Source organism: Nematolebias whitei, chromosome 5 (assembly GCF_014905685.2).
Source record: "Nematolebias whitei isolate Nwh7 chromosome 5, NemWhi1, whole genome shotgun sequence".
NCBI classification, from domain to species: Eukaryota; Metazoa; Chordata; class Actinopteri; order Cyprinodontiformes; family Rivulidae; genus Nematolebias; species Nematolebias whitei.
Genome location: NC_056502.1, coordinates 13,825,553 through 13,851,704, shown reverse-complemented (window position 1 = coordinate 13,851,704; position 26,152 = coordinate 13,825,553). Strand labels below are relative to the sequence as shown.

Here is a 26,152-nt window from a genome sequence, read left to right as displayed (position 1 = left end):
TTTCTATGAAAGGCCAAATAAACCAAAATATTGCTGTCAATTTTTGACTGTGTAACTTTACAAACAGCACCCCACAGAAAATCACATCAAATGTTTAAGAAAAAAATCAACTAAATAAAACTATCTATATGACAAGAAAAATTATTTTTTCCTTAATAGGATTATTTAATAAAAGGTTTGTCATTTTTATTATCATTTCCAAAAACATTTTTTATCCATGTTTGCATGTAGGTGTGTTTGTTGTATGTTAGCAAAGTATGTCATACGTAAAATAATTTAAGATAAATACAAAACATATTTCTCCTTTTGAAAGACAAACCAAAAACAAATACTTTATTCTGACTAAAGCAGAATTAAGGGTGATTTTTGTTGTAAATTAAATGTTTTTTCTTAACAGGATGGGGAAACTTGATTTAAATTTTGTGGTAAGTTTAAAGCAGAATATTAATGGGGAATGATGCATGCCAGAAATTTTAATAGTAAGTTCAAAGCTGTCAGAGATAAAAAATAAAAATGTTGACAAAATAACTAGAGAACATGCAGATGCATATGTGGAGCAATCAATGCCATCTGACAACATGTCCCGTTTCTCCAGGGACCTGTAGTCTCTGAACCAGAACCTTCATTGAAAGCATGCCTGCTCGTCTGTCATCAGGCTGATGTGATATGTCAGGGTTGAATAATGTTATTCTGCAGAGTGCAGCACAGGTTGGACAGTTTTTGTGGAGCCTGAGTGGCCTCTCTGGCTGAATGCCCAGCTGGTTCTGTAAAATCATCCAGAGTCGGGGTTAAACAATCTGAAGGAGCGGCTTGTCTTTTCAGTCAGCCAGTGGGACAAACAGAAGTGCTGTTTAGGGACATTAATGGACCAGCGAGTACTTCCTCTGATTTGTATTTATAATACGTGATGCAGAAGACCTGTTGTTAATACTGAGGGGTAGAACTTAAAGGACTTCTTCAAGCAAAGTTCAATCCTGAGAAAGTTTTTTTTAAGGTTAAAAAAAAGTTAAAAAATTGCCCAGGCTGCACTAAACTTAGCTAGTATTTACATCAAGAGAGCTGCATGCTTTTTACAGGCTGTGCATGAAAAAACATCAAGTTCCATCTTCGTATTTGCACACATTCTGTTAACTTCTAACATGCAGCAAATACACTGGAATGAAGAAAAAAGAGCCAGTTCTAAGAACTGCATAAGAAATTTCATGAAACTTGGCAGATGGACTTTTGGCGAAAATGACACTCTTCATCCATCCATCCATCCATCCATCCATCCATCCATCCATTATCTTTACTTGCAATGATTTTTTGTCACATTTTGTAAATCTCTGTGGATTAAAAAGAAAAGTATATATACCTGTATGTACGTATATATATATATATATATATACATATATATAGAGGCTCTTTCTATGCACCATCTTATTTTGGAGTTTTATTGCTTGTCTTTTTGTGCATATGCAACTTTTCATGTGCCAATTACATTTTTCAGGTAAAGTAAAGTCAATTTCTGACTTAATGAGCCCATGAATCGTAAGAATAAAATACAATTACTTGAAATTTAGATAATCCAATTTAATTTGTATCTGCCATTCACTCTACACCCACACTGACACTGCTAATGCTGCTCTTTTGAACTACAACTTCCGTATTTTGACAAGTCGCACTCTATTGGTCTACCAAGTGACGGTTACAGCCAATCAGAATGAGCCTTCTGACATGCAGAAGAAACAGAAGTTGGCCTATTTCCTCCTCGGCTAGCAACGTATGAACGCGGTGAGTTTTTTCAAAATACATTTTATTATTTGGCACCTCTGATGTTATTGTTGTGAAATATTACGTTGTATTTTTTTTCTATGGCGGATTTCGACGGGGGGAGACAGCTAATGTTAACTTTTGGTCTGCCGCCGCCATTATACCACCGAAGAAGAGCCTCCCGCCCTCCTTCTCGAGCCTTTTCTTCTTCTTCTCCTTGGTTTCAGAAAGTAAAGCACCACTGGTCCAAGTGGTAAAACGAGTTAAGTCGCCAGCTAACACAACCAGGGTGCCCACAATTAACAGATCAAGTCGTAACTTGGTTTATTGATCTTTGTGCTAACACAGAAGCTGGCTGCCATGCAGGGGACGACGTTAGCCATTTTAAAAAGATGGCTATGGTGATGCTATGTTAGCAACACAATACATAGCTCAGAGATAAACGTAGCCTCGACATGGCTACGTTTACGGTCCTCCTTGTCGACTCTCTTCGATCAGACGCCCAGCAAAACAGTCACACGTTGACTTTTCCTGTACATGTATGGAATAATCGTATTTTGTTTTCTCATTGCGACAGCTGAAATTTCTGCCCCGCGGTCCCCTGCAGTCATTGTTAGCTAACGTTAGCTCAAAGACGAGTACTGTAAATCACATTCATTTTAGTTTAGAAACTTAAACGTCTACTTTGTTGAAAATGTAGCGTGTTGCATAATGGTTAAATTGTAAATAGATGAAAGCTTCATCCATACCTGACTCTTAATTGCTAAATTAAAATTAAGTTTTTATGTAGAACAACAGCTGTTTAATTTCATTTGTATTTTATTCACATATCGTAAAACAGCAATACATTCATCATTTTACAAGCCCTGCCTGAGTAGTAAAGATATAAATACATATTTCTCGTTATTTTGTCATTTTAGAAACTTAGGTAAACAAATTAGTAATCACCACAGTACTGTATTTTTTTCATTCAACCTTTATACAAGTTAGTCTCATTGAGCCTCGAGGACTCATTTACAAGAGAGACCTGTTTATACTTGGTATAAACAGTATACTCGTATAGTATAAAAGTATACTAGTATAAAAGTACAGGTCCTTCTCAAAAAATTAGCATATTGTGATAAAGGTCATTATTTTCCATAATGTAATGATAACAATGAAACTTTCATATATTTCAGATTCATTGCACACCAACTGAAATATTTCAGGTCTTTAATTGTTTTAATACTGATGATTATGGCATACAGCTCATGAAAACCCCAAATGCCTGTCCCAAAAATTAACATATTTCATCCCACCAATGAAAGACAAGTGTTTTTAATACAAAAAACGCCAACCTTCAAATAATCATGTTCAGTTATGCACTCAATACTTGGTCGGGAATCCTTTTGCACGAATGACTGCTTCAATGTGGCGTGGCATGGAGGCAATCAGCCTGTGGCACTGCTGAGGTGTTATGGAGGCCCAGGATGCTTCGATAGCGGCCTTAAGCTCATCCAGAGTGTTGGGTCTTGTGTCTCTCAACTTTCTCTTCACAATATCCCACAGGTTCTCTATGGGGTTCAGGTCAGGAGAGTTGGCAGGCCAATTGAGCACAGTAATACCATGGTCAGTAAACCATTTACCAGTGGTTTTGGCACTGTGAGCAGGTGCCAGGTCGTGCTGAAAAATGAAATCTTCATCTCCATAAAGCTTTTCAGCAGATGGAAGCATGAAGTGCTCCAAAATCTCCTGATAGCTAGCTGCATTGACCCTGCCCTTGATAAAACACAGTGGACCAACACCAGCAGCTGACATGGCACCCCAGACCATCACTGACTGTGGGTGCTTCACACTGGACTTCTGGCATTTTGGCATTTCCTTCTCCCCAGTCTTCCTCCAGACTCTGGCACCTTGATTTCCGAATGACATGCAAAATTTGCTTTCATCCGAAAAATAGTACTTTGGACCACTGAACAACAGTCCAGTGCTGCTTCTCTGTAGCCCAGGTCAGGCGCTTCTGCTGCTGTTTCTTGTTCAAAAGTGGCTTGACCTGGGGAATGCGGCACCTGTAGCCCATTTCCTGCACACGCCTGTGCACGGTGGCTCTGGATGTTTCTACACCAGACTCAGTCCACTGCTTCCGCAGGTCCCCCAAGGTCTGGAATCGGCCCTTCTCCACAATCCTCCTCAGGGTCCGGTCACCTCTTCTCGTTGTGCAGCGTTTTCTGCCACACTTTTCCCTTCCCACAGACTTCCCACTGAGGTGCCTTGATACAGCACTCTGGGAACAGCCTATTCGTTCAGCAATTTCTTTCTGTGTCTTACCCTCTTGCTTGAGGGTGTCAATGATGGCCTTCTGGACAGCAGTCAGGTCGGCAGTCTTACCCATGATTGCGGTTTTGAGTAATGAACAAGGCTGGGAGATTTTAAAAGCCTCAGGAATCTTTTGCAGGTGTTTAGAGTTACATCGTTGATTCAGATGGTTAGGTTATTAGCTTGTTTAGAGAAACTTTTCATGATATGCTAATTTTTTGGGACAGGCATTTTGGGTTTTCATGAGCTGTATGCCATAAGCATCAGTATTAAAACAATTAAAGACCTGAAATATTTCAGTTGGTGTGCAATGAATCTGAAATATATGAAAGTTTCATTTTTATCATTCCTTTATGGAAAATAATGACCTTTATCACAATATGCTAATTTTTTGAGAAGGACCTGTATACTTGGTGACATGATTTTTGAGCCTGTTAAGAATATTACATTAATGCTTCATTAAAACCATGCCATCCATCCCTGATCATTAAACAAAATGTTTTGCTAAATGAAATTAACACTTGTCACAGTCTTGTTTCTTTTTTAATGTGGTCTTAAATTTTGCACGCCTTGCTTATTCAATGGCACACTTTTCTTATATCTAAGATCTTCTATTAGTCAAATGCGTTATGTGCAATTTGATGAAATTAAATTCAACAATATATATTCAAAATAAATGGAAAAGAAGATGCTAATACCTCAAATGAAGTGGTCATTTGACACCATGTCTAAAAATCTAAAAATTTGGCTTTTGGGGGGGGGGGGGGGGGGGGAGGTGCAGTCACGGGGGTCACTGGTGCTCATGTCCAGCCATCACTGTGCGAGAGACGGGGTAATTTTTGTTAAAGTCACCAAAGCTACATTTCAAAGAGTTCTCCAACAACTATCCTACTTAATTTCTTTTAAGAATCTTATTTTATATTTGGCTTCTAAAGGTATAAGTGTTTGTTGCTTATTTTTTAATTATTGTTGTTGTTATTGTACACATTTTTTAAAATAACATACACACAAAACAAATTACTGACATAAATCTATCTGTCTATTCAGCCTTTATTTATACAGATAAATCACATTGAGCCTTGAAGACTCATTTACAAGTGATCTATTTTTCACACACTTCTTTTCATCAGGAGAGGGCAATATTCACAGCCTAAATTAATCCGGTGTTGCAATCAACTTGTTGCAAGCATATTTAAAAACCTACATAATTTTTGTGAATTTTTATTTAGCGTTATTATATTTCTTATGAAATATTTGTGGTTTATTTTCCCCCAGCAGCCATGGAGAGTTCGTCGGTGTATATGTGCTTTCCCTGCTACCAGGAGTTTAACACTCTTGAAGAAGTCCTTAAGCACCAGTTGACTTGCTGTGCCGAAGAGGAGCAATCTGGCTCATCTGGAAGCACCACTGTTGCCGTTCCAGTGGAGCAGACTCAGGTAATTTAACAGTATCCTATCTATACTGTATTACTGCTGGATTTCAGTTTGTCAACAGAAGAACAAAGCTTGAATTGTTGCTGTGTGCCGTTATGCGATCATGTTAAAGCCTCTGAATAATATGCAGTGAATGACAGACATTGAGTTGACAAGTACATCTTTAGTCATAGATTAACAGTGCTTTGCTAGTGCTTTGCGAGTTGTAATAATATCAACAACGACCTTGATAAGTTGATTACTTAAGCACTTAGCACTGAATTGTTGTTTGTAATTATTTACAGGCTTGTTTCAAAATGTCGCTGCACATTAATGTCTTATTTAGATGTACTTTGACATCATACTTTTAATCACAAAGTAACAAGTGGCAATTTTTAGAAGAGGCTGTGATAATGATTACCGGGGAAGAAAATTTGATGGTAATACACGGCAATTATGAGTTTGTTTTTATTGTACAATTTTTCTCCTGATATGACACGTTGTTTATCCCTTCATTTGACAAGGCGAAAACTGCTGAGATAAAAATATATATTTTTAAATGAACCCCATTGGAAGACGGCATTTAAATATCACGACAACAAACAGACATCCTAAACTTTAACATCAGTGTTAAAATGAAAGAATAATTTGTTGTCTGTAATTCAGTTGAGACTCTAAAGGTTAAATGATGATCCGCGTTGTTACAGCACACCACAGCTTTGTGTCCTATACTGTATGTTTTAAGCATGCCAGTTGGCTCACTTCCAATAAAGTAGCACGCCATGGCGTTTCCAATGCGTTTTCAGCTTCTGCACAGTTATGTAATAAAAAGCCAGTACCTAAAATAACGTGATAATCAATTTAAGTCTGTTTAGATCTTCCTTGATTGATCTAGTCACATGTACCAGTATGTTCTCAGTGCGTTAGTGGGACAAACACAAATCTATATCTTCAGAGTATTTCTACAGAATAATTTCAAATTACCTGACATAGTTCATTAGTACTTTTTATATTTTCTCATTTATGTTTACACCAGCACATGTGCATGTAGGGATAATTTGTAGTAAAGATATTACAGAAACAATTTGTTAATTAACTTTATTTGTCTTGGGCTTTTATTCTGCACCCCTTACATTTAACATACGTTGTGTATTATTGACAGCAAATAATTAGTAAAAGTTTCCATGATGCTGCTGTCTCCTCCGTAATGACAGATTGTTTATTACGTTTATCACATTGTTTATCAGAGTAATGGGTTGATGTAACACCCGGCAGCGCTGGGAGAGGAGTGATTATAGTCTTAATATTTTGGAATCCATGTTTCAAATAAATCTTGTTTTTAATAACAGATTAGATAAGACAAGACTTTATTATCCCGAAGTAAATTCCAACGTTGCCAGCTGCTTCAAATCACAATTCGATGTTAAGAAAACAATTGAGATACAATAAAAGATGATTGATAATAAATACTGTATAAAGAACCAAAATGCAAGGATGTAGTAAAAACTTGATAACACGACTTCAAAACAAGAATTATTAAAAAGTAGTAGTTGCAGAATTATCAAGTTAGTTATTTCACTATAAAAGCTCAATAATTGCAAGTATAAGTGTGAGTGAGTAGATGAACTGTAGTAAGATGTTCATTTACTAAAAACAAAAGAAACGTTGAATTAAAAACAGTAATTTTTTGACTGCTCTCACTCAGGTGCCTACCGGGCTGTCTTCCCTTCATTGCCCAACCCTACCACCAGAGGAGTCACGTAGCCTGATGGCCCCAACTATAATAGATTTTTTGAGTATCTCAGAGGAGCAGCTCAGAGACGGCAGCTTTCTAAGTAAATGTGCTCCTCTGTTGTGTGAAGAGGATGAGAAAATTTACTTTTGAGACTTAAGTGGAAGCCTAGAGGTCTGTTTAATATGGAAATATTGAATATAAAATATAGAATGGAACACAGTGTTAAGTTGGTGTTTTTTTGGGGGGTTATGCAAATCCCAGAGAAAAGGCAATAGGGATTAGGGAGGAGGAGGAAGACATGATAGAAGATGCAGGCCAGATTGAGGTCTGCAGTGTCACATTTACATGATATCCAGTGAAGTCAGATGAATCACCAGATTGTTTCCCATGCTTCACTTATAATGAACAGTCTGTTGCTTTGTAATTTTGGTAGGATCTTATTCTTTGGCTTATGTGGGGCCTTGCATCTTTATTTAGTTTTCTGATTCGGTTTCTTCTGCTTTGTTCATTTACAGAGTGCATTTGCAGTTGAAAGTTGTGTAGATTTTTATATAATTTGTTTTTTCTGGATCGTTGTCTGCTCTTCTCCGTAGTGTGTTTTTTCTTTTTAATCTATTGCTTTTCTCACTTATTACAACATTTTAGAGTAAAATTTTCTAGTTTGACTGAAAATACTGTATTGAGCCAAGTTTTGAGTTGTCAGCACTTTATTTCTTTGCCTTTCCCATGACATCTTCATAAAGCCCTCTGGGTTAAAAGCAGTCATTGGGCCTCAGCAGCAGAGTGCGGCTAACGGAGCTCGTGCCCGGACTTCCATCCTTTACAGTCTTAAATGTGCGTCTATAAAACACAGTGACACTCATGACAGACAGATTGCATCTAGAGTCGCCAGAGGGAAGAAGGGCATGAGAAGTGCTTCAGTCAGTGCCACACTTTTTCCTGACGGATCGCTCATTGGCCTTCTCATAGATGAATCAGCTGAAGAAACTCTATAAAACCCTGCATACCTTATGGCTTCTTGGCACACGCTCAGCATAGTGGGTTTATTGCATATGTTCAAACTGCACTAGTTGTCATAATTTCTCTTCCCCTAATGTGTAGTTGATGTAAAACTGTTGATTTCTCAAATCGTTACTTTGCTTCTGCTGGGGACGTTGGGGTGATGTCTCCTCAGAAGTGTTCATTAAACAGATTAGAATTGGCTTTCTTTTAAAAAATATATTTTTTTTGGTGCAGAATTGTTTTTTTTTTTCAGAGCATACGAGCATCTCAGCAGTAAGTAGATTCAGTGTGAAAAACATTCTACCAGTGTCCTGATGCATGCTCAATAATCCAGGTAGAAAAATCTAAAAAAGTTAAATCTGGTCCTCTGGATATTCAAAAAAACCAAACAAAGCAAAACAACAAAAAAAAAATATGTAGAAACATTTCGTCTTTCATCCGAAAGACTTCCTCAGTCTGGTCTGAGGTGCTGTATTCAGCTCAGTCTTATAAATAGCACCTTCTCAGAGTGGATTCCACAAGTAGAACAAAAATGTAAGTTTTGGAATGTGAATGTAAAAGATGTATCATATGAGGTTGTTCCTGAGTATGACATACCTGCTGCAGACTTCAGCACCTTCTAACAATAAAAATGTTAAGCCTAGTATTGCTTGAAGGAATGCATACTATCCACCACCTTCCATGCCAGAATTTTAAACTAATCATCTTACGTGGGGAGTGGTAGCCATTTTGGTAAAATCTCGTAAATGATATTGTGAAAGATCGCTTGTAAGATTTTACAATATGTGATGGTCCTTAGAGAATGTGTTAGTTACTACAACACCAAAGTTAGTTGTGTGTTTGCCAAGGTTGCTTTACAGTGGTGGCCATCTTTAATGGGGGTGATTCTGAAAGTTAATTAGTTCGAGATGATTATAAAGTTCTGTTTGTGATGGGGTTGAATATAGCTAAGTAGGAGAAGCGAAGTATTATATATTTTAGAAATACTTTTAGTTCAGTAATTCTTAGCAAATCTATCACATTTGGTTTATCTGTAAAAGTAAGTAAAAGACTGGAAACTGTGCTTTCAGTTTTTTCTTTCATATATAGCTTTACCTTGATTTTTGACACAACGATTGGCACTTAAAAACAAAGAATGATGTGCACATTTGAGTATATGAGTGCTGTCAGAATGCACTGCAGGCAATGTGCAAATTCACATTTGCTTTTTCATTTTTGTTCGCTTGGCTTCCTCTTTAATTACTTGCTTTGCTGCAATAAAGGATCCTAATGGTGGCTGTATTCACATTATTTTTGCAAGTTTCCCAGGCAACGACAGAACGATATCTCCATGGAACTGAGCAGCACAAATGGCTCCTTAATGGGAAAATATTTTCAGTTTCTTCATAAGGGGATATTTCTTGGTGCGTCTGGCCTGCCAAGTTTGAGAGAAAATACTATTACGTGAACTGTTGCATATGAATCAGTAATAACTGGGGCAACTAGTGTTTTATTTGTACATGCAATCCATATCTTTTTAAGAGAAAAAGGCATGTTAATGTAAGCTATAATTGCAATCAGGAGACTATTGAAGCAGGCAGACCACATCTGAAGGTGGTCTTTATTACTCACACTAGAATACCACAACAGCCCACAAATCATTACTGTGTATGAATCGTGTTGAGCTGAAGTGATTGAAGTAGCTCCAGATTCCTTCAACCCTGACCTTGATGTTTTTTTTTTATCATCCACATGAATGGATGGAGCAAATGTAAAACCCTGTGGAGTGGTCCAGTCAACCACAATGGACCTTTTGATCGTTATCAGGAGGAACCTTGGCTCTTAACACTTGCTGCTTAAAATGACCTCTATTCCCCAACATTGAACTTTCATCCCTCATCCGCTGCAAATAATAAAATTAAAGACAAACCACAGGTGGAATTTACTAGAAATGAATAATTGATGGGAGTAGCAAAGGATTCATTTTATTTGAACATAATAAAAAGTGGCAATTAAAGTATTAAAAATGTTTTTCTCTGTCTTTTTACAGCAGCATATAATAAATATAGCCAGGACAGTTGCAGTCCCACAAATTTCAGTCTCCCAGAATGCAGTCGCACAGATTGAGGTGCATATGGGACAGTCTTCTCTGGGGCAAGTTGAAGATTCACAAGAGAGGGAACAAGATCATCCCAGGATCCTCTACCAGTGTGGGGATTGTGATGAACTTTTCAAGAGCCTTGACTTATGGCAGCATCATCGTAAGGAGGGGGTATGTCAGCAGGAAGTTTTACCAAGCAAGCCAACTCCAGAGTCACATGATGAGTCCGAGACCTTAGCTGAGAGCCCAGCAGCACCTTTAAATCCAGATGAGTCGTCTCTCTCACAGAGTGAAAGTAGCATCAATCCTGAACCAATGGATGAGACTCCGCACCCTACAGAGAAGCAGGCTGCACAGCCGTCTTCGCCTCAGAGCCCAGAAGCTCCTGTTGCTGAGACTGATGCTACAACTTCTAATTTAGATGACTCATCTCCAAGAAGGAGAGGAGTAAACAAAAAGCCTAAACCTGAACCAGTGCTGCTGTGCGTTGACTGCGGCTCGTGTTTCGGCCTGGTTTCTGAACTCGTAGCCCACCGCAAGACTCAGCACGGCTTTGGGGAAGCGCTGCACCACTGCTCCATGTGTGGAGAAAGTTTTTTGAACACCACACTTTTCCTGTACCATCGCAAACAACACCGGCAGAAGGGCGAGGAAACTGTGGAAAAAGTTCCCCAAGTTTATACCCAGAACAGCACCAGAAATGCTCGTTCATCCTCCAGCACTGTGTCCTCCACATTTAACCAACCGGAGTTGTATTTCTGCACCCACTGTGGGCAGAGTTTTGGTGACGGTGAAGGGCTGAGCCATCATCGTAAGGAAAAGCACGGCCTCAGTGAACCACTGCACAGTTGCTCCCACTGTGGGAAGAGCTTCATGAACACCACTCAGTATCTGTATCATCGGCATCTGCAGTGCATTACACCAACTGTACAGGAAACCGAGGCCTTTGATGAAACTACCACCGCTAACCGTGATACCATACAAACTGCAAAGAGACTGTTGTCTCCCTCCTCTGGTGATTCTGGTTTTCCCCTTCCTAAGAGAGGCAGGCCTTTTTTCAGGATTTTAAGTGCTAATGCACTAGAAGGTAAGAGAAAATTCATTCTTAACATTGCAATTTGTAGAGGGTTTTGACATTGTTTCTGTTTGGTCAGGAAACATTAATTCAGACACTAGAGATGAATTAGAGGGCAGCAGTTCAGCCGACTCGAACAACATGAATCATCCTCCACCTGCCAAGCTGCTACATGATTGGGCTCGAACGCCACTTCCCCACGTCTGCCCTTACTGTGGCCAAACCTTCACCCGACGTGTCTTCCTCCGCGCACACGTCTACAGCCACACCGGAGAGAAGCTCTTTACATGCAAGGTGCCAGTCAGAAATTTAATCAAAGTGTCCTTTCCTGAATTTGAAGGATGATTTGCTTTGATGTAAAGATCATTTATGTTGTGCGGCTGACTTTGATAAGGTGATGTAATACTTGTCGGTGAAGGCTGACACAATTTGATCCTCCAAGCTCATTATATTTGACAGGTTCCCTGGTGTCTTTTGAACAATAGACAAATGTTTTAAAAATTAAAATAAGTGTACACATGCAGCGTGCAAGACTGTGACATCCAAGGACAAATTTTAAATTATGTTGAACAGCAGAGACTCGTGTTTTTCCACAACAGGAGGATCATTTTCACTGAAAGAAGGCGAAAAGTGTATAAAAATTAAATGCTCCTTAATGTTGGTTTTGTGCAAAAATTGTACAGCTTGTTTAAAAAAAATCAACAGAATCTATAAATTGCCAATTTTTTTTTTTTTTACAGTGCACCAAATGTAACTTTTTTTTGTAAGTAGCAATAAAAAGTGCTGTAATTATAGCTGTGGCACTAATCCCATTTGTTGTTGTGTAGGTGTGCTCAAAGTCGTTCACCAACTCCCAGAGCCTGCTGCGACACAACATGAACCACACGGGCAACAAGCCCTTCTGCTGTGATGTTTGTGGGAAAGAATTCGCCCAGGCAGCCACTTTGAAAAGACACCAACAAATTCACACGTCAATGGAGCCGCCACGCAGGCGAGGACGCAAACCGGTACAGACTCTAACCCTCTATATTTACGAGCTTAGTTCTTAAATGTTACAGATTTTTCATAGGACTTTTAGAGGTTTAGTTACGTATATTGTCTGCAATTTTTGTCTTCAGATTTTTCATTTTTTTAAATATCTTGTAATAAAAACCACATTTAATGTTTGTTGAAAGAGTAGTTTTGAACAGCTTGATTTTATTTAATTAATTTTGACTTCTGTGTCTCTTAATGCAGACGTGTTCTTTGGACAACGAAGGAAATTCTCATCTCTTCTCTTGTCCGAGTTGTCCTTCACGATTCAACACTGAGGATCAGCTTAACCACCACAAGTAATAACTCTCTGCAGACATTGTTATATTTATCGCCAGGTGTTTTGCAGCTGTTTAGTGGAGTGGATGGTATACATTTAAGGCAGTTGTCAGTATTCAATCATTTTCCAGCTCTGTTTACCACAAAATGCATTAGAATTATAGAAACATAATAAAGTTTGAATGGGATTTAGATACTTTCATCTCAGTAGGAGCGGTAAGAGCCGAGCCGTGTTCGACTGCAGAGTCAAGATAGCTGTGCAGCAAACACACAACGTCTGGATGCCCTTGAGCATTAGCTGTATATGATTGACATTCAGAGGTTCAGTAAATTAAGATGATAATGATAACAACCTATAGAATGGTGGACAAGATTGGTCTTGCTTTACCTAACTGAACAGTGGCAAGAAAATCAACACTAAATCTAATAATTCACTGGAATGTCCTGTCTCTAAATCCAGAATCCTGGCGAGTCAGAAAAATAAACAAGACATTAAATCGTACCTCTCAAACTACTGAACTCATTTGGATTTTAGTTTTGATTGTCTTCATGTTGACTTCGATTTATTCAGTTTATTTATATCGGGCTTTATTTATTTATATATATTTATGTAAAACATAATACATAACTGCAAGATAACAGTGTGTGAATCAAGTCTCCGAAAAGCTATTTAAAGCTTATAGAGGGAGCCTGGGCACATATAATTACATACAGTTTATAACATATTAATAATAACACAATAAATGCATCATACATTCCTCATAAAGATTTCACATTCGATACAGATTATGTTGCCTCTGATCAATCAGTTCTAGGTTCTACAAGTGATCTCACGTATATAAACAAAGCAATTTGGTCTTTAACTGCTTTTTTTTGTTGTTTTTTACTTCTGAACACAGCAGAGACTCGCGACAGCCTGGAGACAAATGAGAAGAACTTTAAATTTTCGATCCATCTGCATGCTGTCCTATGAAAACCTCATCAGGTTTTAGATTTTGCTAAACAAAGAATTTATTCCTTAACTAATTTGTGCAGCTTTGTTCTTGTCATATATTGATCTGACATCACTTTTGTTGGTTTCATTCATTTGCTGCATGGACTGATTATGGATATCTATGAGGGGTTTTAATAAAACAACAGGTATACAGAGTTCAGTATTATTGTATTGCACCACCATCCTCACACATTGTCCAGGTCTGGATAGTGGCAAAATGACAACCGAGCACAAAAGAGTTAAATTAGAAGGAAGTTGAAGACACTTTTTCATTCTCCTCCCAACTGAGTTTGACAGGACCGTGACTTCATCAAATGACTTTACTCTATTGATCTAATTAGTTGAAACGAGACAAATCAACAGGCTGATAGTTCACTCAATTGCATCCAGCGTGTTTTTGTTTTCCTTCTTTTTCTGCTTGCCTCTTGCCGAACTTGTTCCACTCAGCGCTTCTTAGATGGCCCAGTGCAACAAAGTCACTAACGTTTCAGGGTTTAAAGCTCACAGGTGGAACAGAATTAGCTTTATTTATTTATAAGTGAAAATAACAGTGTTGTGGGATAAAATACACCCCAGTAGTAGATTTTTTTTCTTGATTATCTTATTTTCCATGTTTATTAGAATCCATTTATTAGGATTGTGTTAAAATAAGTAAATTACCTAATTAATTAGAAACATGAACAGCAAATTGCTTAGTCTCTTTTATTTTAGGATGATGAATATCTTTAATGTCCGTCCTCATTAAAGAATGTCTGACACGCAGGAGAGATGTCTGGAATTTGAACTCTCCATATTGGATCAGGGTCAGCTTCCCTGATATTGATTTATTTAGTCTTTTTAACAGAAGCGATCTGGCTTCCTACACTCACCTTGAAGGGGCCTTTCACATCACCTTTAGCATTTGTCTTTATAAGTGTGCAGCTCAGTGCATATTCAGTAAACTCAGATAAGTCAGGGTGATTTATAATTTGGAAATAATATTTATGGGAAGATAGCCTTCCTAAAATTTAAAACATCGCCTGTTTGTTCTGATTGTACAACTGTTGATATTGCATTATTTTCCCACACAGTGAAAATAGACTTGATGCAGCATTAGCTGAAAACTTCTTTCCTCCTCTAGGGCTGTACTGAGCATAACGTTATGCCGTGGATAAATATAGTCTTTCATGTCCTAACTCTGATTTCTCCCAATTTACTGCTGTTCTTTTATCTTTAGCTGTTATACTCTGCTAATACTGCTCACTCAAACTGGAGCACAGTTAAAGAACATACTCGCTGGTAATCCTCCCACGAGTGAACAGTGGCAGCAAAAAGCAAAACAGGACTTCTCTCAAAGCTGTTTATTAGTCTCTAATTTAGACGTGTTCTATTTGAGTTCTTATACAGGGAGCTGTGATTATCTGAAATGTCTTTGTTTCTAGACTGAAAATTGAACTTTTGAACATCTGTCCCAGTGGTTCGCACACTTTTCTGTTTCGCCACACAAAATATAAGCTACAGATAGGTTTGTCGCAATAAACAATAAATCAGTTAATCGCATGATAAATGAAAATTATCAACCTCGTTTTCATTTATCGGCTTTATCGTTTCTTAACGTCTGTCTCTTTCTCCTGAAGACACTGGATGACAAAAGGCTCAACTCAGGTGCTCTTACTGACCCCTCCCTTTCTCTTTTCTCTTTAAAATCCATTTTAACTGAACAAAGTCTCGTTTTTGGATCGTTAAAACACAGCTAAGCTGAGAAGCTAAGCTACAAGCTAAGTTACCAGGCCGACCTCGGGGAAAAAAACCTCCGTCTTGTCGAAGCGCCAAAATTCACTTTTGAAACCTGTGCCTTGTGCTTTGTGTGAAAAATGCTATGTTAAAGAGCTCAAACCACCCCAAGTGTCTGCCATTTTGAGAACGGAAAAAAAGGAACGAGAGACGGCTCATGTCACGTCAAGAAACCTCCCTCCCATTTTTCTTAGAGACACGCTGCTCGCTCCCTCACTATCCATCCTTCGGTCCAAATGGTCTTATACTGTCATCCAGTGGTCAAAAAATGCTACTACACTTTAAAGAATATAACCAACATTTCTTCTTAAATTTAACAATAATTACTAATTATTGATAATAATTAATAATTACTAATTATTGTCAAATTTCAAACAATTTTATCGTTTATCACAATAATTTCTGAGACAATCGCCCAGCAAAATTTGTTATCGTGACAGGCTTAGCTACAGAACCCTGACCGTTGCTGATGTTTACTTATATTGGTATTTAAGCTATTTAGGAAAGAGCCTCATCAAACATTATGAATAAATACTTTTTACGCATTTATTACCACAGTTTTTATTATTTTCCCCCAATTAATAGGCATACTAATACAACATAATAATATGTTGTTGGCAACCTATTTTTAAGTTAATTTGATTTTGTAGATCTTCTCAAGACCTCCCCCTCTTGGTGTTTCCTGATCCCTGCTTTGTGAACCACGGCTATAAGGAACAGCAGTTTTTTTAAATTTTTTTATTTAATTGCTCAAAATGTTTTCTGTTTTAACAGATTGCTGCACACCAGCCACCCGTTCCCTTGTCCTGAATGTGGAGAGCCTTTCAAACGCAGGAAAGACCTGGACCTGCACTCTCTCGTACATCAAGGTCAGATGTGGTTTCAGCCTGGCATTTATCAATTAGATGATATTGTCTTAGCTGGATGTAGGTGGTCTGAGTTGGAATGTGTTTTTTGTTGTTGTTGAATCTCTTTGCTAAACTTGCATCATCCTTTGCACAACCTTGTTCTCCTTTGCACAACCTTGTTCATCTTTGTCTTTGATTATTGGTTTCATGCAAGTGTGGAAAAGTGACAAATTCTGACAAGCATAACAAGAAATCAAACAAAAGCTGACCTCATTCCTCACTGTAATGAAAACCGATTAGAGATGATGTTCTTATCAGTTCAGCATACACTGAATTACTATTGATTAATGCAAAGCCGCTGATAAATGAACACACCGGCTTGCCTGGGTGGCCCATCTTGTTTATTCATACACATTTATTTATGGTATATGTACATTGTTCCTCTGATGCATTAGGTCTCAGACTTCCAATTGATTTGTGTGCCATGTGGAGTGGAGAGGCAAGGCGGGGTAAATGAACTGGGTCAACATGTTGACACTTCATCTTAATCAGGGGTGTTGGCACGGCAACCTCATTAGTTAAGCTTGAGGAGTCCGCGTCCAGCAGAGGTCAGAGGTATGAGTCTCCTCTGCGAAAGATGATAGGAAAGATTGATCTATTGATCAGTTCGACGCTACAAATTGAGGTTGTTCTTATTAAAGGTTTAATTAGAGGGTCCCAGTGAGGAGCAGAGTGGATCACTCTAATGGGATACATGCTACAGATGGTTAGCAGATTGCAAGATATTGGCATGATGGCCTTTGGTCACGCTGATGAACCATCAATGACAGCTTTTCCCTGCCAGCTTTTCTATAACGACCCAGCAAGAGTTTGGTTTGTTTTGCCAAAAAGGAATTAGGGCACCAGCTGTATAGAGATGAATCAATCAGTTGATGCATTTTTCTAACAGACAAAAATGAAATAAGTCAACTTTATGGTTTGCTGCTTTGTAATGAATGCTCAACTTAGAAATTAAATCAAGAAAGAATACTATTTAAAACCCTTTTTTTAATCTTTAAACCATCAACTATATTTCTCAACATTAACCAAAACTTAAATCTAAAACTAATAAAAAGCTAAAACTTTATAGGGCAAAAAGTCATTGAATCTTCACTTTCATTGTGAGTCATTAATATTTTTCAAGGAAGTAACTGTTGGCGTGTCTTGAAAGTCTAAATGAGTTAAGTTTCCTGAGCCTGTAACAAATTAATCAGTGATGCATACTTTAAATGGTATGGTATGGTATAAAGTTTATTCATTTTAAAAAGGTACAAAACAATTCCATAACGATATAAAGAAAGATACAAAAGATTTAAAATGAAAGGCAAATGTGGTGTCATCTGCAAAAAGGACACATTTGAGGAGTCCTGATACATTCACAAAGTCATTCACATATAAAATATATAACTTTTGTCCAAGTACAGAGCCTTGAGGAACTCCACAAGTGATATTGCACAGGTCAGATCTTACACCATTTATTTGTACAAACTGTTTCCTATCTTTTAAATAGCTAGATACCCAGTGTAATGCTGGTCCTCTTATACCATATTTATTTAATTTTTCAAGGAGAATAGTGTGGTCAACAGTATCGAATGCTTTTTTTAAATCAACAAAAATACTAACACAATACTGTTGTTGATCGACAGCAGTAGTTATTTGTTCTATTATTTCCATGAGAGCCATTGATGTAGAGTTTTTTGCTCTAAACCCATACTGACTGCTACTTAGAATGTTTTGTTTAGTAATAAATTTATCTAATCTGGTCACAAATAGTTTTTCTAGAATTTTTGAGAACTGTGGTAATAAGGATATTGGTCTATAATTATTGAACACACATTTATCACCATTTTTAAGGAGAGGAACTATCTTTGCTACTTTCATATTGTCTGGAAATATTCCTTTTGAAAATGATAAATTACAAATATATGTAAACGGCTCGATAACATAACTCATTCAAATCAAAGCGTGGTCTAATTAAAAATATAACTAAAGCACTTTTGGCTACCTATAAAACAAGTATACCGTATAAAAAAACATATAAATGTTTATATTTTTTGTCAAGCACTCAAGTCAGCTGCAGCTCAAGGATCGTCAGACAAGTCATCTCAAATTCTAAGCTTATAAAAAAAAAATGATGAGACATTTTCTACAACAGATAAAAACTTTAATGTAGTCTCTTTTTCCACAAACAAATGCAAATGTCTGTTTAAAAGGTCATTTTTTTCTTTCTATAGGTAGATTTTTTATAGGAAATAATCACTGAATCATTTTGAGATGTTGATTAATCAACCCACTGTGTAAAGCAATGTCTTCCTCATGCATGATTACAGTTTGATTCAATATGTGTGCGCTTAAAGGTTTAGTGTGTGCATCTTTGTGTGAAAAAGGGCACAAGAAAATGCTCTTTACCTTAAAATATAAAAAAGTATATTTTTAGACCATTAAACAAATGCAAGATAGACGTGTGATGTAGTTTGGATTTCATTTCATTTCATTTCATTTATTTTATTCATTTCAAATTAAAACACAGGAAAAAACAATTTACAATCCATATGGATAAAAAAAGACAGAAAAGAAAATTTAAAATGAAAGGAAGCAGAAGAAGAAAAAATCTTATAATAACTGCCCCTTCTTAGACAAAAAATCAATACAAACAATCAATTAAAGCAATAGTCATTCATGAAAACAATTTTTCAACAACTAAACAATCAATGCAATTCATGCATTAGTCAACCATGAAACAAATAATCAACTTATAGTAATATAATGATTTTAAAAACATTTTATATTAACCAAATTACATATATCTTTGCAACATTATACTCTTAATTTTTTTCTTGAATACAGACATTGACTGAGCTGTTTTAACATCAGTTTCCAAACTATTCCATAGTCCTATTCCATGTATCAACGTTGACCGACCCTTTAAACTAGTTCTATATTTAGGTTTAACAAAAATATCAGTGCCCTTTAGATTATAACAACTTTTTCTTTTTACAAAAAGCACTTGAATATTTGAGGGCAGTGTATAATGACGTGCTTTATACATTAACAAAAGAATATTATATTCCACCAAATCATAAAACCCCAGCAACTTCATTTTACAAAATAATACACTAGTAGGATGATAGTAATGAGTTTTCGTTATAATTCTTAAGGCTCTTTTCTGCAAGATTAAAATAGACCTAGTAGTCGTTTTGCATGCTATGCCCCAAACATCAACACAGTATATTAAATGTGGTATAATAATTGTATTGTACAGCAAATACAAAGCTTTCTCATTCAATAAATCCTTTACTCTATATAGTACAGCTGTGGATTTGGATAATTTACTTTTTACAAGATTTATGTGCTGTTTCCAAGACAATCTGTCATCAATAACCACACCCAAAAACTTTGTTTCACTCACTCGACATATTTCAATATCATCGATTTTGAAAGGAACATCAGTAGTTGTCACTCTATTACCAAAAATCATATAATTTGTTTTATTAATATTCAATGATAACTTGTTTAAATTAAACCAAGTTTGTATTTTGACAAACTCCCTCTTAATTAACTCTAACATTTGTTCCAAATCAGTACCGGAATAAAAGAAAGTGGTGTCATCTGCGAAAAGAACACATTTTAGGATACTGGATACATCAATTAAGTCATTAATATATAAAATAAACAGCTTAGGACCAAGTACAGAGCCTTGAGGTACTCCACATGAAACATCACAGAGGCATGATCTTATATCATCTATCTGTACAAATTGTTTTCTGTCCTGCAAATAACTGCAAATCCAATGAAAAGCTGGTCCTCTTATACCATATTTATCCAATTTATCAAGAAGTAAGGTGTGGTCAATTGTATCAAATGCCTTTTTTAAATCAACAAAAACACTCACACAATATTTTTGTTGATCCACAGCTGTAGTAATGTGTTCTATCAACTCCATCAGAGCCATTGAAGTCAAGTTATTTGATCTGAACCCATATTGACTATTACTCAATATATTATGTTTTTCTAAAAAGAGGTCAAATCTGATTACAAATAATTTTTCCAAGATTTTCGAAAATTGAGGCAGCAAAGAAATGGGTCTGTAGTTGTTAAATTGACATTTGCTGCCATTCTTAAAAAGAGGGACTACCTTGGCTATTTTCATTCTGTTAGGAAATATTCCTGTTGAAAATGACAAGTTACAAATATATGTAAATGGTTCAATTACACAACTCATTATTTCCTTCACAACCGTCATATCCATGTCTTCACAATCCCTTGATTTTTTATCAGCAAATTTATTTACTACCATCATTATTTCTTCTTTGTCAGTTCCCTTTAGAAGCATACTATTTACACGACTATTTATTAAATAACTCACATTTGCATCAACATTTGGTATTGTTGCAGCGAGGTTTGACCCGACATTCACAAAATAATTGTTGAATCCATTTACAATTTCATTTTCATCGTGGATTTCCACGTTATTTTCAACAAAATATTTTGAAATACCATTTCCAACCTTATTTTTATTAAGAACAGAATTTAATACTTGCCATGTTGCCCTCATATTTCCACTACTTTTGTTTAATAATTTGCTGTAATATTCCCTCTTTTGTTTTCGTATAATCCCTACTAATTTGTTTTTGTACTTTTTATATTTGGTTTCTGTATCATGCGTTCTAGATTTAAGGAAACATGAATAGAGATTATTCTTTTTTTTACATGCATTTCTCAGTCCGTTTGTCATCCATGGTGGATCGACCTTATTTTTTATTTGTTTATTATTTATTTGCACACAATTTTTTTTGTACAGAACTTCTAGTATATTCATGAATTTTTCATAAGATATATTTACGTCGTCTACATAGACATCTTCCCAATTTTGTTGCTTTAGGTCATTTCTAAATTTATCTAAAGCTCTTTTGGATGTATTTATTGATCTCTTGTTTTTTTTAATAGTTTTCTCACAAATATCATCATTGTTATAAGTTATAAAAATTGGTAAATGATCACTTATATCGGACATTAAGATACCACTTTTCACATCCCCATATATGACATTTGTAAAGAAATTATCAATTATTGTAGCACTATGGGATGTGATTCTAGTAGGATTTGTTATTAACGGAAAAAAACATATACCACTCATTGAATCAATGAAAGTTTCGTGGCTATTTGAATTTGTTTTGTTACCAAGATCAATATTAAAGTCACCACATATAAAAACATTTTTATTACTACTCTTTACTAGTAACTCAATTAATTTATCAGTGAATAACTCTATTCTTGAACCTGGTGCTCGATATACACAACTTATGATAAAGTTTTTACCATTTTTGTTTATTATTTCTATTGTTAACATTTCCATTATATTGTCGACTACTAATGACATGTCGCTGTACAATCTACACTTTATTTCACAGTTGACAAATAAAGCCACTACTCCACCCCTCTTGTTTTTTCTATTCATATAATAAAGTTCATAACCTTCTATGTAAACGTTTTGTATGTTTTCATCATTTAACCAAGTTTCAGATATTGCTACTATTGTAAAAGGTGTATTAAATCTTTTTAAGAATTCTGATATCTCAGAAATGTTTGCATTAAGACTTCTTGAGTTAAAATGAATTATAGAGAGTGCTTCATTAGCTTTACTGATTTGGTTGAATTGTTCTACATTATAATATTGGCTATTCTGAATTATTGGAAAAATATTTCTATTAATGACATCATCTACATTGTATATTTTGAATTCTGATTCATTATTCATTATCATTTTTCAATGAAGTTTTTTGCCATGGTATTTAATTTATGTAGTATACTGTATGTACGAGATGTTTCATAATAAATTTCATAATAATCATTTAGGATTATTTTAATCTTTCCAAATCCTTTAGATCTTTTATCCACTTGGCTTGAGATCCGTCTCGTTCTTTAATCCAAATTTTTCCATTTCTTGACCAAGTAGAAAATATTTTGTTCCTTTTTTTTTAACACCCTTGCCTCACGAGCAATAGTGCCATTTTTCTTTGTTAAGTGTTCATTAATATAGACATTTGTTCCCTTTAGTTTTTTTTGCCTGCATCAATAGATTATTCCTTGACTTTCTGTTAGTAAATCTTACCACTATTATAGGTTTGTTTTTATCCTTGTTACTAGGCAATGTGTGACAGGTCGAAATGTCATCATGATCAAGATCAATGTCTTTATCTTGAAAATAGGTGACCACTTGTTCCTCCAAGGTCCGAAGTTCTCGTTGAGATCCATCTTCAGTCATTTTTTCACCTGCAGCCACTCTTGCGTATGACTGAGGCTTAATCTCAAGTCCAGTTATGACTAGATTATCTAGTCTTGTGTTCTGTTCCAGATCATCTATTCTTTGCTCTAATTCCATTATTTTTTTATCTTTATTTACTATTTGTAGTTTCAATTACTTGGTTTCTTCAAACAAGCCCATCAAAAGATTCTGTTGGGAAGTCAGTTTAGCAAGTTCAGCGCTCATAAAATTCAAAGATTTTCTTTTTCATCCATATTATCCAAGTTCTGTTCAGTCTGCTCCTTTTTTTGTTTTGATTTATTTGACATTTTTAGACAAAAAAGACAGGAAAGGATTTGTAACGATGATGATGGTGTGTAATTAACTATTTATTATGGATCAGTCACAGGGGTGTCCACAGGGAGAAGACTGCATACAATAACATCTGGATTCAACACATGTTTTGCTGTTCCATTCATTATGGATGCATTATAAAAGTGTACTGACAGCCACATGGTTATAAGTGGATCAGCTGATTAACTGACCAGCTGTTTGGGTGCTCGATATGAGCACGAGGCCATGCTCAGCATCTTTTGGGAATCGTATGCTCAGTTCATTTGTGTCTTTGTGGTCATTTGTTAAATATCTGATGTTGAGACAGTCAAAATGGCGTCATGAATGTTCATCTCCTTTCATCAGCCATTTCTGTTCGCACTGTCCGTCACTCCAGGACTATAGGGCTGAACTTAATCTGCACTCTCAGATGAGCCTTCAAATATTTATAACGACACATTAGCTTTTACCTTGAGAGTAAAGGAGCATCTGCTAAAGCTCAACACTGTCCCGTTACAGACAAGCAGCCGGTGGCGTGTCCGCACTGCTCCTCCCAGTTTATCAACCAGTCCGTGTTGGATTCTCACCTGCAGCGGTGTCCTGTCACAGAAGATGAGAGAAATGTCGGCCGTGGACGAGGACAGGGCCGTGGACGTTCTACTGGACAGGTAGGACAGTTGGATATAAGAGTTTTCTTTCTGAAACAAAGATATTTAATTATTTTTGTGGCATTGACAGTGAAGCGGGGTGTAGTGTAAGAGAATATAACCTAATGCAGGTTTCCAGGGAAATCAAACGGTGACTTTGTGGTTGCGTCACAGTTTGACCTCAAGGACATTCCTTTCATTTCTTATTTTCATCCCATTAGTTTTTGGTTTGTCACCATCCCATGTCTGGCTTTATTCCTCCCACAGATGGAGTGCGACCTTTGTGGTCACCGTTGCATGACTCAGGAGGGCCTCGACCTTCATCGATTGTCGCACACGGGCCAGACGCCTCTGAAATGCCCAGTGAGGCCCTGCCGCCGCCGATTTACCTCCAACAGTACCCTGGAGAAGCACGTGCTGGATCATTTCCAAGGGACGCTCTCCAAGTCCAAAAACCGACCTCGCTTCCGCTGCGAGATTTGCCTGAAGGAGTTTTCCTACCAATCCACCTTCAGTGTTCACATGAGGACACACACTGATGAGAGGCCCTTTGAGGTAAGAGTTGTTGTAGCGCCTGTGTGTTCTTGTATAAAAAGTCACTTTCTCTCAGCCTTCAGAACCAGATTTTGTCCTTTCTATACAAGATGTTTACACGCACCATAGTGGTGACCATTTCTCAGCTTCCGTGCCGTGGACATTTATGCAGTTTGTGTCCTAGGGGTGATTCCCATCTCCCTGTGTACCTGTGATTAATGACGGGGCTGACTTAGGGCCTGTCAGCTCCCCTCTGTGCCTGTTTCTATTCTGGGATTCTTTCCTTCTCTCTGCTGCTCTTGTGATGGGATAGGACATCAAGCATAGACCCGCAAAAAAATCATCTCAGCATACTGGGTTTGAGGAAATCATTCAATCTTTGTGTCTTTGTTTGAGTGGTTCCTGCCAGGCATGCCGTGAACTTAGGTCCATGTGCAGAAACTTCAATTTTAACAACCACGTCGTGTTTCTGAAGAGAGAGAGAGATTTAGAGGTTTTTAAGGCGCTGATATGTCCGAGTTCACAGTTTTAATTTGTGTGTCCTCAGTGAGAGTTAAACCCAGCTTCATTCTTTTGTTGTGCCTCAGATGTAATCAGGCGTCTAGTTGTAGCACACTGTCTATGTTCAGGTGGAAGAAAACAGAACAAATGTCTGTGTGGAAGGAAAAGGACAGCAGTAGACAGCTGACCTGATCACTTCATTTAGAAACAGTTAAACTTGCAGCCCACTTGAATCATTTCTTGTTGTAAAACGAGTAATACTTTGTGTAATTTGTTGTACTTTCCTTTACATGCAGAACTTCAGCAGCAACATAATTGATTGTGTTGAAGACAGAATATTAATCAGCAGAAAAGGACTTTCTTTCTCAGATTTTGTGCCTCACAACTTTGAATGCTAGTTATTGTAAATCTGTGAAACAGAAGAATGTCGAGTTTTATAGCTTTGGTCAGTTTATAAAAACATTAAGGGTGCATTCACACCAGCCCTGTTTAGTCCGCTTTAATCAAACTCTAGTCCGTTTGCCTAGAACGTCCGGTTCGTTTGGGGATGTGTGAATGTGCAGTCGAACTCTGATGCGGACCAAAAAGCGAACTCTGGTCTGCCTAAAAGCCTAGGTCTCTGTTCGGTCTCTGTTTGGTCTCTGTTCGGTTAGCTCTATTGACTCAGTGCAGTGTGAATGTGAACTGTTATCAGCCGAAATGTAAACAAATGTTCTGAATATTGGTTCCCAATCGAACCGAGTCTACCGAACTATCGGGCGTGAAAATGACCTAACAATCATCAGATTGTGTGTAACAATTTTTTATCTATTTCTTAAGACGGTTGCAGTAGATTCTGTGTTGATGCAATGATCAAATTTTAAACTAACTTTTAATATTTTTGCACGTTTGTCCCCTTTCCTCTTCCTCGCTGTCCTCCGACCGTCTTCCAGTGCGCCACGTGTGGGAAACGTTTCCGCCAGCTGCCCCATCTCCAGGACCACGAGCGAATCCATTCTGGCCTGCGGCCTTTCTGCTGCTGGGTCTGCGGCAAGAGTTTCAGCGTTGCAGCCCGCCTCACCGAGCACGCTCGCACCCACAGCGGCGAGAAGCCCTACCCCTGTCCCCACTGCACCGCCGCCTTTCGCGCCCGCCCCAACCTGGATAAGCACTTGCGGATACACGGAGACCTCGCTCCGGAAACCATCGAGCAAGTGGCGCAAGCGGCCGAGGAGGCGCACGTCCAGAAGGTGCTGGAGGGGGCCAAGGTGCTGTCGTCCCTGTCCGACACAACCGACATGGAGACCGGCACCGTACAGACCATCTACGTGGTGCAGGAAGGAGACGGTGGCACGGAGACGGTGATGATTCCTTCTGACCAGCTCAGCGGCATCGAGGGAGCCTCGCAGGTCGTCATCCTGCCCTCCTCAGTTCTGGGAGCTCAGGGCATAACCGTTCCCACCATCGCCATCAACGAGAGCGGAGTTGCCGTGATGGAAACGAGCCATTCACCGCAACACGCCATCGAGTTCATTGTGGAGGAGACTGTGTGAAGAAATAATAGTAACTACATGAATTTTACAACCTTATAGCTCATT

At 37.4% G+C, this 26,152-nt stretch overlaps 1 protein-coding gene across 1 annotated transcript; it reads left to right on the top strand.

The window, feature by feature from the left end:
• Window positions 1–1,724: 1,724 nt before the first annotated feature.
• On the top strand, window positions 1,725–26,152 carry znf574 (zinc finger protein 574). The gene is made up of 10 exons (XM_037676868.1): window positions 1,725–1,773; window positions 5,326–5,483; window positions 10,226–11,363; window positions 11,431–11,645; window positions 12,179–12,358; window positions 12,588–12,682; window positions 16,204–16,298; window positions 23,413–23,561; window positions 23,808–24,095; window positions 25,508–26,152. Exons 2-10 carry the CDS (start codon window positions 5,328–5,330, stop codon window positions 26,105–26,107), a joined length of 2,916 nt encoding a protein of 971 aa, XP_037532796.1. The 5' UTR covers window positions 1,725–1,773; window positions 5,326–5,327; the 3' UTR covers window positions 26,108–26,152.